Genomic DNA, 12072 nt, shown 5'->3' on the forward strand with positions numbered 1-12072 from the left:
GTGTGACCTGGGAACAGCGCCGGGTTGGTGCTCACTGCCTTCAACTTCTAATTACACCACGCACAGCACTGCAGTGAAAGACTACTCATAGAACACATCCACTTTGAAACAGTTTACAACATCGAAAAGAACAGAAATAAATGGACTTGGAAAGTTACCCCGTGACAAGAACTTTAAAAACCGAGTAAACCTGACGCACCTGAGGTAAGACTGATATCCAACATCAGTCAGCTGAGCTGCCGACCTCCAAACAAAACGAACCATGCCTGGAATCGACCTCACAGCATGATTTTAAAGCTGGGTGGTGTGTGTCCTATTTAGCAATTATGCACATGCCAGAAGTACTTTCATTATTAGTTATACCCATTCTGTATTTCTTCATGAGAAAGAGTGTCTGAAGTGATGCTTTTAATAGACTCCAATGGGAAAGAACTTTGAGGTATTTAAAGCCCTTCACCCATAAGTGTGCATCCGAGGGGCTTTTCTACTGCAGAACAGCTAGACTGGCCAAGCCTCATTGAAAATTCCACTTGAAAGATCAATGCAAGCTCCGAGCATCTTTAGGAAGCAGCCACTGCACATACACCTCGATTTCCTTCCTCTTAAATCTTAGCTTGTGATAAAGAAACTGCAGGTTCAGATCCACGTGTTCTCCTGGCTATCAGCACTGAAACCCAGCCCAAACGCACACCTTCCTTATCACAGGATCCTGCTGGAACACACACTCCAAGCCAGCTCAGGGTCAACAGAAACACCTGATAAAACCTGCATTGTTCCACAGGGAGAGGTTGTACTTTATCAAGATGTATGCTGAGTGTACACACAGGAAGCCCCTTTCCGGCAGTGCCTTAGAGCAGAACACCAGGCACTTGCAGGCAGCACAGCTGGCCAGATGTGGCTGCAGCACCCCGGCTCTCCTCAGAGACTGCTCAGGGCTGCAGCTTGATGAGCTCCGACTCAGCATCAGCACCTGTGTCTTCTGCAGCTCACACACCACAGCCTACCGTGATCAAAGCTCAGCTATTATTCTCTCTTGCTCGTCTGGTGTGGCACAATCATTTTGCTCTCCCACTCAAAAGCATTTCCTTGCCTCATCCTTTTTCTCCATATTCAGGCTGTCCACATGAGCATGTGTAAGATGTGGGAACCAGAAGAAACGTAGCATTGCAGGCACCCTGCTGCGAGCCAGTAACAGCACCATGTGAAGCTATTTATTCTGCTGCATCAACAGGAAAGGAAGGTCACGTGCTGGACAGCAATAGCTGTCAGTGCCACCAGGATGTTTCAGACTGGGTCACTGCCTTTTTTTTTTTTTTTTTTTGCAAAGGAGCTGTTGGCATAGCAATTGCTCTCTTGGCTCTTCCTTTCTCTTCTCCCTTCTCATGCTAGTGCGTGTCATTTGGAATGACAGCAGTGACCCAAACAGGATGCACCCTACTGCTGGTGGCAGAGTGATAGCAGATGGGGCAGCACCCAGGGGGAAATGTCAGGGAGCAGAGGCAGCACTGAGGGCCTCAGGCAGCACAGAGCAAAAGAAAAATGAAAAATGGAAGAGAAAGAGAACTGAACTTTAACCCTTTTACTCCTCTGCATGTGTGAAGACTCGTTTCCGAAGCACAGGACCAAACAACAGGGCAAGGGTTATGATCAGTGAAAACATCACCCCGTAAAATGCATGCACCAAAGCACAGCAGCTGCACACACACACAGCTACCTTGCTCTCCAGGAGCTCTTCTTCCAGCTTAGATCTCCCTTTTGCCAAGCCCAAGGCTGTGCCACCAAAAGCCTTCGCACCTCACAGAGATATGCCAAAGCTGAGGACACTCAGTGCATTACAGGAATGGGTCATTTTATGCTTGCTTTAATTTCAATTTGTTTCTCCTTTTAAGAACTGTAAATATACACAATCTCTCGACAAACAAACTTCCTACTCCTGCACATTTTCACCTCTGACTTCTCTGTCCCTGATGAGATGAGAACAACTGCCTTTCATGAATTTACTTTATCATTTTCAACTGCATCTGCTTTGGAGAAAAAGAGGACATTGGTTCACGATGAGCATCTCTTGTGTGACAGAAGGCACACACAGTTACCCAGCACGCCTGTTGTCACAGCTTCTTAACCCTCCGTGCTCTCAGTACAACTATTTCCTTTTCTACCAAGAAAGTAATTTCCAGTAACTCGTAGCAACTGAAATATCTTTAAGCACTGAAAAAAAAGAAAAAGAAAAAAAAAAAAACCACCACCAAAAACCCCAACCACCTTTTTCTGTCTATTTCAGCTTTATGTCAGAGCATGGGCTGCGTCAGCATAGGAAGGCAGTCAGAACTACAAAACACTGGATGCATTTCTTTTCCTCTGTCTTTAAGAAGTAACACCATTATTTCTCCTGTAGGAACAAGAAAATTCTGGCAGAAATATTTCCTCCCAGATCCTGATGTTCAGATAATGTCATTCAATGAGAATGAGCTTCTGGGAAGGAAAGAACACCTGCCCCATGATTTGCAGCTGATGTTCCCTGCATGCACAACCACACGCAGATTATCGTCTCTATCTGCTTTCCACTCACACCTGAACTAATACCATTTTTCTACCAATTTCCACTATCAGATTTCACAGAAAGGATTAAATAAACCATTCTGCAGAAGTCTCCGAACGGAAAGAATATTTTCTAGGTAGGTCATCATGGGGGGCATCACGGCCAGTGTGATACACCAAAATAAGATCTCACTCCGGTCTGATGGTTCATGTGTTAGCTAACTGCTCAGACGTGCTTCCTTCTCACTTACCCTCCTCTCTTCGTCACCATTACCCAAATCACAGCAAGCCAAGTGCAAGGCCCACTTGCCTTGCTGTTTTCTCCTAGGGAGGAATGCCCACCAGACCTGAGAAATAGGGGTTTGTAGCAGAGACTTTGCTATTCCTTTGATACCCCTGCATAAAGCAAGCTCTCCCGTGGGTCACAAGGCTAGGACAAAACCAACAAAAGCCAATAGCAAGGCAGCTGCTCCTCTGTGCCATGCCCAAACATGGCACTTTGCTGCGAAAGAGGAAAAGGAAGCAGGAATTTGGGCAAAGAACTGCTCCGGCTCAAACAGGCACAACGCCAGGTTCTTCAGTCAGGGCTGAACCGAGCCCAAAGTTTCTTCATTTATCAACTAAAACAGATGGCAGACAACTGCAGCTTGACTCCTCTTTCTTTCCAGTTATATATCACACAAACTGAAAGTTTACGTTTTGCGTTTTGTTGACACTTTGGCCGGACCAAAGGAACAACACTGCTAGCAAAACACACGGAGCTGGGCTGTATCAGCCCCACAAGCAAGCAGGGCACAGACAGTGCCTACACTGAAAGAAATACAACTGTTTCTGTGACAGATTTTGCTCATTTCAGGTCAAAACCACCGCTGAGGTTACCCAGGCTGCCTCCACAAAGGCATCAGGTAGGACTGTAAAATAAAGAGCTTTCACATGCACTCCAGCTACTTCAGTCCAAAAGCAATTCTGAAGTAAAAAACACACTGTACTCATGGACATGCTATATGCATGCACTGTTACTATTCCATATGCAGTCCATGCAGTGTTTTGTGCTGCAGTTTGCTTGCTCAAACAAGTTTCTCTGTAGAGCATTGTACTCTGAATAATGATATCTACAGAAGCTATCAGTTTCAGAAGAGAGAAAGGTTGAACTTCTTATACAAACATGCAGAATTATCTCAATGAAAAGCTTCGGTTGGGCACCATGCTGTAAAAATACAAAAATTCTTTTTGATACAAAGACTAGTATAAAGAATAGTAACTGTTCACACTTCCCCAGAGTAGAACACACTGGGGCATGTATTTTTAGACATAAAATGCAGTCATCCTGTGCATTTGCAGTGCAACTGAGCTCTGCATTTTTCCTAATGTTACTCACCAACATGTGATCTTGCAGACACTCCAGATGTAGCAATAGGAGTGAACACAGCCCTGCGCATGAAACCACCGTGTGCATTTCTGTACGCGTACAGCTCGCCTCTGGAGTGGTCAGCTCTTGCATTCAGCCACGATGGCAGCAGGCTCCAAGTCACACTGCAGCAGATCATCCCAGAACAGAAGCCTGAATTCATCCAAGCAGTCACTACTAGCAGACGCTACCTCCAAGGTGTGCACGCAGAAAGGATAAACCCCTCCGAAAGCACACAAAGGGAAACTCATCAGTCAACCAAAGGAGCTAATGGTTCCCAGACAGCAAGGTCTGCAACCTGTGTCACCAAAAGCACTGTCAGTCCCCAGAAGGCAACTGGGGGAATTGCTTCAGAAAGGCCTTGCAGTGGCCGAACTGGTGCGGACACCTCCTCACAGCCCTGCAGCTCATCTAAGGAATGGAAAACACGGCGCCTGTAAGTCTGTAGAAACACCTTTGGACAACATTTGCCAAGGCTAAGCTCCCGCAAACGTAAAGGAGCATTTTTACCCTACCTGCACACACAGCAGCCATGATGAGAAGCCTCGCACCGTGCAGATGGGGGTCAGCTCCCCCAGCTCCAGCTGGGGCAGGCAGCAGGGCACACCTCACCCTGTTGGATCAGGCCCATCCAGGAGGACAGCAGGCCTGGCGAGCCAAGGAAAGCTCAAAGCAGAACCAAAGGAATCAGCAACCAGTGAGACCCCCAACCGTCCTGCAGAGCTTCCTGAGCACCATACGAGGCCACATGCTCAGTTGTGAGTCAGCTGTGAGTTGGTCTTTCTTCCCCCTTCAGATGATGGAGGCCCAGCAGCGATCCGGGTGGTGACAGCACCCCCGGACTCACACCCCGCAGCCTCTCCAGAACCATTTCTGCTTTAGAGGAAGGAGCCGAAGCTGGAAGGGGAACAGAGTAGGTCCAGGAGCAGTGCTGCACAGATCACAGACCCCTCACCAAAGCTGGGCATGGAAGCGACAGGGCCGGGCAGGCTGCAGGCATATTGCCATGTCCTGACCTGGGGTTCCCCCCAGGGCTGTGGCACTTCTGTGAGGCATCGCTTCCAGAACCACCAAAGCTTTGCCTGTGCCCAGAGCAGCTCACAGATCTTGTTCTCTGTGAGCTTCTGCTTCCACAACAGAACTTCACTTCCAGCACTGGAAGGTATGCAAAAGCTCAGATGACAGGAAATGCAAAACAGAATTTGGCAAGAAGCAGCACTTTGGAAAACAGCGTTATATTTCAAAATACAGGCCAGAGTCGTCATGGCAAGACAGAAATCTGAGCAGAAACCAACATTTATTAAAAGCTTGCCGCACTCAAGCAAATTAATACAACCAAAAACCCAAAGACTCTTCCAGAGAGATTAAGAAATCATAGATTTAAGAAAGAAAAACTTAAGGGGTATTAAAGGGCATAAATGGGCCTAACACAAACACAAGAAAATTTCTGATATTTAAGGATTTGAACAGCCCTAAATATGATGGGACAAAGACTTTTCAATTCACCAGATACCTGGAAACAATGACAAGCAGGAGCTTCTGCAACATACATCCAGCTGGGGCTGGTTTTGAAGGTGCTAAGACTTTGAGACAGCAAAATTCCAGCAATCTAACAACCACTGGCAAAACACTTACAGAAGCAAACAAACATCAGAAAGCAGTGTATCATTAATCACAGGCACTGGCCAGGCTGGCTGTTGTGGAACAAACCAAAGAAGCCTCATGAGGTGCTGTTAGGGCAAGGAATCTGCTTGCTGTGCAGGGTAATGTGGGCTCAGGCAGGCTGTAGATGGATACACAGATACCTCTGACATGATGGAGTGGGGCACCCTGTGTGCTACAGCAGGTAAATGCCATCTGAGCCTGGCAGAAGTGTTAGCAATCCAACTGTCCAAGACCTCTCCTTGCATTTGGATCTGAAGATACCACAGTGTCGAGATACTGCCAGGTTTGAACTCCTCAAGCAACCAATAAAGCCACGCTTAAAAATGAAAAGCAGTGCAGCAGTCTCTGCTGGTTACCCCTGCTCTCAGCACAGGAGGAACAGACTGCACTGCATTCATGTCACTGGTGATATCCACCTTCAGGAACAAAGGGAAAGCTTATCAAGAAGTTCTGCAGTTAAAATTCACCTGGAAAATGAACATGAAGGCAACTGTCACATTCCTTCCTCCGTAACCTCACTGCAGAGTCCCTCATGAAACCCCCCATAATATGGTGGCAGATGCCTCCAGATCCCTCTTCAGTTCAAGATCAAGCTAGAAGAAATTAGCTCCTGGCTCAAGAAGCAATGAATTATGTTGATGTAAGAAGGTGGACAGCATTTGCACTGTGCAAGAGCAATAGCAGTGCAGATGCACTGGTTGGTGAAGCATCCTTGTGTCACAGTACCCACCTCCAACTCAAGATTTATTGCAATTCCCCCCAGTGAATCCAGCTGGCAAAAATCACATGAAAAGAAACAAAGCTCACAATTCCACTTAAAGACATTACCACAGAGAAATAGAAAGTGCTTGGGCTGATGGGGGATCCCTGCCTGGCTTTATTTCAGGAAACACTACGTCACAGCCAGCCATAGGCCTTGGGAACCTGGCAAACCACCCCAGCAAAGGAACAGTGCCTGTAACAGAGAGACCCCAAAAAAGCACAGCTCCAGAATGGCTGGAAATTGCCCTCTCTGTGTATAAGGATAAGAGCATTTATTTATTCCTGCATCCCCTCACTCGGAAAGCTGTGCTTGTCTTCAGAAATACTCAGAAAACCAAAGCAAGCCCCTAAAGGAAGAACGCACCCAACGATACTTCATGCTGTCAGTAAGACCCGAAACTGGAAGGGGTTCTTTCAGGCTTGAACAACTACCACACAGCTGTACTTCTACAACAGGTGCTTTAACAAGGGCAGAACAGAGTTTGCAAACATCAGCGGAATGCCCCTTGGGGTGGGATGGTTCTTTGGAGCTCTCTGGATTAAAAAAGACAAGCTTGTATTGAGCTTCAGTGTAAAAAAGCACTCCTAATTAATAATCCCTCCAGCTAGACAGCAGGGATGTCTGGAGATAAAACAGAACAAGTGTTTCAACCTCATACCTGAGATGGGATGAAACAGTTTCTCCCCAGGTCCAACCCCCCGAAGTCCCTGCCCTGCAGCTCTTTGTGATGGCCCACCCCTCCCTCTGCAGCAGGTAACAGTGCTGCTGCCCCAGCTGCTGTCTGCATGCACATCACCTCACGCCACAAAAATTCTGCTGCAGTCCCTCCACTGGAAATACATGCACATATTTAACAAGTTAAGAAGTGACATAACAACAAAGTCATAAAGCCTGAGAGCTGCCAGCCATTCACTGAGCTTTGGGCTCATCCTGCAGAGCGCGGTTCGGACGCTCGTAGCAGCGGTGCTTCAGGAGCTCTCTCCTCTCCAAAGCACTGAAGCGTGCATCTGAAAAGCCAAAAAGGAAATCCTACTTCTAACTGAAGCAGCCCAGCACAAACGCAGAGGAATACTTTGTGTTTGCATACAATACTGGGCAGAACCTGCAGCTGCTTCTCCCTGGCTGAAGGAAGTTTTTGTGAGATGATTATTCCCATTTTACTGAGAAGGTGATGAGAAGATTTTGTAACCAGGTTTACTCGATGGCTATTTAAAATGCATGTATGTTTTAGACACTTGCATGCAATTCATATAGCAGCAGCTTCACCTATTTTTACAACTGGAATGCTTTGATTCTGTAATTCTAGAAAGCCACACGCACCTACAGTGTCACATCCCTGGTGATGCACAGGGCTGGCAAGGGCCCGGCTCAGCCTGCCCTGCCTCCTGCCACCAGCAGGCCACTGCCAGATGCACGGCATGGCCAAGGATTCTATTAATAGCAGAAGTTACCCTTGGGGAAAATCCACTCACGTGAGTATTATTTGCAGCAGACAGCTGGTACTCGACACCTTGGAGCTTAAGGGTTGTCTCTGCTCTGGAATACTTGCAGGTGTTTCTTGTAAACATATCTTACTATAAAAGCATGGAATGTTTTTGCTCTTGCTCTGAACACCTGGCTGTATGGGAAGAGTGCAGACTGAAGACCAGCTCTGCTGATTGTCACCAGTTAAGCTGAAGGGTAAAAACACCAATATGTAGTGGATCTTAAAGCTGCTTCTCATATACAGGGGAAAGAAAAACCAAACAACGTGGGACATCAGCAGCTGCTGACTTACTGGGCACCTCCCTGGAAGGGGCAGCCTCTCCACACCTGTTCTGAAGTGTTGCTGCACTCAGCCTCAACGTGTCACATCCCCACCTGAGACAAAAGGATTCTGAGCAGGAAAAAGAAAAGTAATAAGGAAAAGCTTCCAGAGGAAAAGGTCATTTCTGTTATTGTTGAAACAATGTAAGCTCAGATCAGTAGAATTTACTCCTTAGTAAACGTTCACAACAAGCCTGAATGAAAGGCAAAATATGGTCATAGAGAGAAAAAAAAAAAAAAAGCATCAAAATCATCCTAAAATGATCTGCTATATGGATGTCATTGCCATAGAAACCGGGCTTTTCTCTCTCCTTATCAACCCCTAAATATATTAAGTGAATTTCTAGAATTGTTATGGTTTTTTCTACACAGATTCTCAGTAAGAGGACCAATGTGAAGACAATCAACAACAGCATGCAGGATACTTGGAAAAGGTTTCATTACTGAGAATATAAACAAATAGTAACATACCAATACGTAAAGATATACTTGTATCACTGAAGGCGATGAGGCTGAAGCTCTCATACCTACTGGAAGCACAGAAGCAGACAAAAACCCAGAAATCTGGTTTCCAGGCTCCAAAACCCAACTGTCATAAATAACAGTCTTTATTTTGTGCATTCTCCATAACTTTCACCCATAACCAACAAGACCATATGCAGCAAGGATTAACTCCAGACTCATCCCCAGTTGGAAAACAAAAGAAGCCATTAGGCAACGTGCCTAGAGGGCATCGAAATACAGCACTTGGCTCTCGGCAGCACAGCCCCATCCTACACCTCAGCCATCAGCACCAAATGAACAACTGCACATCCCCCAGCAGCTGCCTGATGGTTCCCATGACACAGTGAAGCAGCACTGTGTGAGCAGAGGAGGGCAGAGCAGACAGTGGGACGTATCTTCAAAATCCACGTCCAGTTTGGCACGCTGTGTGTTGAGAAGGAAGAAGAGGCATCTCCCAGCAGAGTGCTTTTGCTTTGTGATCCTGCCTGGGTTCTGCATGGCAGCTGCTCAGCTAACTGCCAGGCTCTGGACAAACTCATCATTACCAGAGGTCTCATCAGGGTGGGAAAGGTGTGGCAATGGCCCAGCCCAGCCGTGGTGTCCCTTCCCCAGCAAGGGGCCTGACCTCAGAAATAAGCTGAGTTACAGAATTAGACGATAAATGGACATTGTTAAAAAGCTTTTTCTCCTGAAATACATATAATTTTAAAGGAGCCACTACACAGCCAGTAGGGAGGAGCTGTGGGAGCAGCATCTCCAAAAGGCGGCTCTATGAGTTGCAGCACCGGCCTTCAGGTGTATCCCAAGCTGCCTGCTGGCCATGCAAGAGCTCCACGGACCCGTGCAAGAGCTCTGCGACACCGGGATGCTCCAACCACAGCAGAAGCACTGCGAAACACCCCAAGCAGTGGGCGCAGGCATCGTGTCCCCACGTGCACTCAGGTGTCCCCTTCCCGTCGGCACAGTCAGGGCAGCAGATGGGAGGAGCACATCCAGGAGCACACAACTCTCCCATCGAAGCGCATTCGGTCCACGCTCAAGCTGCAAACTTTACACTTTCAAACTACTTCGCAGGGCCACTTTCTGTCCCTCCAACCAAGAGGGGCTGCGTGGTTTCCCAATGCGGGGCGCTCGGTTTTACAGCCACAAACGGAGCCGTTTCCACACGGCAGCCCCGAACGGAACCCCGGCCGGTTCCCCCGGCCCGGGGCTCCCCGCGCACCGCCCCTCCTCGGCTCCGCTGCAGCAACGGCGGACCTAGAGCCGCTGCGGTTAGATCGTGACAAATTTCACCAGTAACCCTACACCTCTCTTGGCACCGACTTGGCCTCTTCCCCTCCTTTTTCTGCACGTTTTTAAGGTCGCTCCCTCCCGGCTCGCAGCCCCGTGACGAGAGGCATGGCGCCGGCCTCGCTCCCCCCCTCCTTCTCCTCCTCCTCCCTCCCGGCCCCGAGCATCCCCCGAGGGAACGCCGGGAGCCCCGCAGGGCCGCCCCGGGGGCAGGAGGAGGGCGGCGGGGCCGCCGCGTGGGGCAGCGCGGCGCCGCCTGAAGAGAGCCGGGAGGCGGATGGCGGCGGCGCCGCGGGGAAGGGACGCTGCCCGGCACCGCACGGCACCGCCGGCGGAGCGGGAGCCCGAGCTCGGGGCGGGGGAGGCGGGCGGCCCCTGCGCCGCTTTACCTGAAGACGCAGTCGTCTCTCGCGTCCCTGGCCGGGGATGTGAGGCCGTGCTTCTTGTTGAAGAGCTTCTGAAACAGGGTGGGCGGCATCTTGGGGAGCCGCCGCTGCCCCCCGCCGCCGAGCGCCGGGCTCCGCGCAGCGCCGTCCCCGCGCCGCGGCTAGTTCCGCCCGCCCGACTCCATTCGGTGTCACAGTCATATGACAAAAATTAGTCACTCGGCGCTGCCAGAAGGGGAGGGCCGGCGGGGCGGGCCCGGCGGGGCGCTGCGTGGGCCGCTGAGTGGCTGCGGCCCCACGTGGGCCGGGCGCGGGGGGAGCCGTGCGGAGCGCAGCGCGCAGCCCCCGGGTGGGGAACGGCCGGAGGGGCCGGGGCGGAGCCGGGCTGCTGCTGCTGCACGGGAAAGGCCTCGAGAGCTCAGCGTCTGCTCACGGAACCGCCCCGGCTGGAAAACGCCCCATGGACCCTCACCCACCGTATCGCTGCCCGCGTCCCCCCGTGCCACATCGCCCCGCTCCGGAACACCGCAGGGAAGGCGGCCCCCCCCCATAGGGCAGCCTGTGCGGTGCTTTTTCAGAGAAGTAATCATACCTTCAATCCAACCTTCAGCACTTCAGAAACTTTTCCTTGAAAGTGGAGGCAGGTTTCTGTTTGATTTCCTTGGATAGGTCAACAAAAAAGAAACCACCACCACTACCACCAATGCACCTCCTCCCACCCTTCTTCTCCCCCAGGACAGCTCGGGGTGGGGGGGCTCCCCAGCACAGACAGAAATAGCATTGGGACAAGGCTGGAGGAAGGAAGGCAGCCACGTGTGCTGTGTGCAGGGGAAGCCATCGTACCCATTAAACACCCATCTGCCAAACGCATTTAGGACACAGCAGCCCACTCGTGAATCCAGACCAAACACAAGCCAAAGGGACCGAGGATTTTTTGCAGAAGTATTTATTAGCACAGGTTTAAACCAATGGTTACAGTTAACAGCCTCCTTCCCCGTCTCACTGTGAAGATATAAGACTCGCAGAAAGTGAAAATAATTAAGAACTGATTAAATAGAAGTGACTCATCTGCTTTCCCTGGAAAACAGAATTAAACTAAGTCAGCATGTGATGTAACGTCACATTAGAAATACTTTTAAACAAGGATCATTTTGTGCGTAACATACACAGCTGTCTACGGGATCTCTGGTTTTCATCCACTAGAAGCTGATGCTTGTAATAGAAAGCAGGAACCGATGTTCAGATGCATCTTTCCCCCTTGTTCTGGATGGAGGACACATCCGCGTGCTGCAGGCTCACAGGTGAGAGATCTCTACCTCCCTTTACTATGTGAAAGCCTTCAAACCGGGCACATAAATAGAGTTTCAAATGAGATCTCCAAGTGTAGAATACTACAAAACAATAGAATTTGCCCAGGAAATACAGCTGAGCTTTCAACAGTTTCACAATTAAGAGAACTGAAGATTGAACTAACGTCAAGTGTATTCAAATCCAAGTTGCCTGAGCCCCTTTTAAAGGGAGTCTGTTCCAAAGCTTAAAGTTAACAGCAAGGGACTCTGGCAAGCTTTGTTAACACACCTTAATCAAGAAAGCAGAGGGGAGGATGGATAGGAAGAGAACAAGAACGAAATACGTTTCATCATCCATTGTCCTGAAAAACCTCCCCACAGGCAAATCCTCACACCTGCACAAAAAACATGACTTTCAACTTA

At 49.3% G+C, this 12072-nt stretch overlaps 1 protein-coding gene across 2 annotated transcripts in view; it reads right to left on the reverse strand.

Annotated features, from left to right (window-relative positions):
- FNIP1 (folliculin interacting protein 1) overlaps positions 1 to 10551 on the reverse strand; it is a 60559-nt gene extending 50008 nt beyond the window's left edge. For both annotated transcript variants that reach the window (XM_031598446.2, XM_031598445.2), the window contains exon 1: positions 10364 to 10551. In XM_031598446.2, coding sequence (XP_031454306.1) covers positions 10364 to 10452 — 89 coding nt within the window. In that variant the 5' untranslated portion in view covers positions 10453 to 10551. The remainder of the gene's footprint in view (positions 1 to 10363) is intronic.
- Positions 10552 to 12072: the final 1521 nt, after the last annotated feature.

This window comes from Phasianus colchicus, chromosome 15, assembly GCF_987193195.1.
Source record: "Phasianus colchicus chromosome 15, bPhaCol1.hap1.1, whole genome shotgun sequence".
Classification (NCBI taxonomy): Eukaryota; Metazoa; Chordata; class Aves; order Galliformes; family Phasianidae; genus Phasianus; species Phasianus colchicus.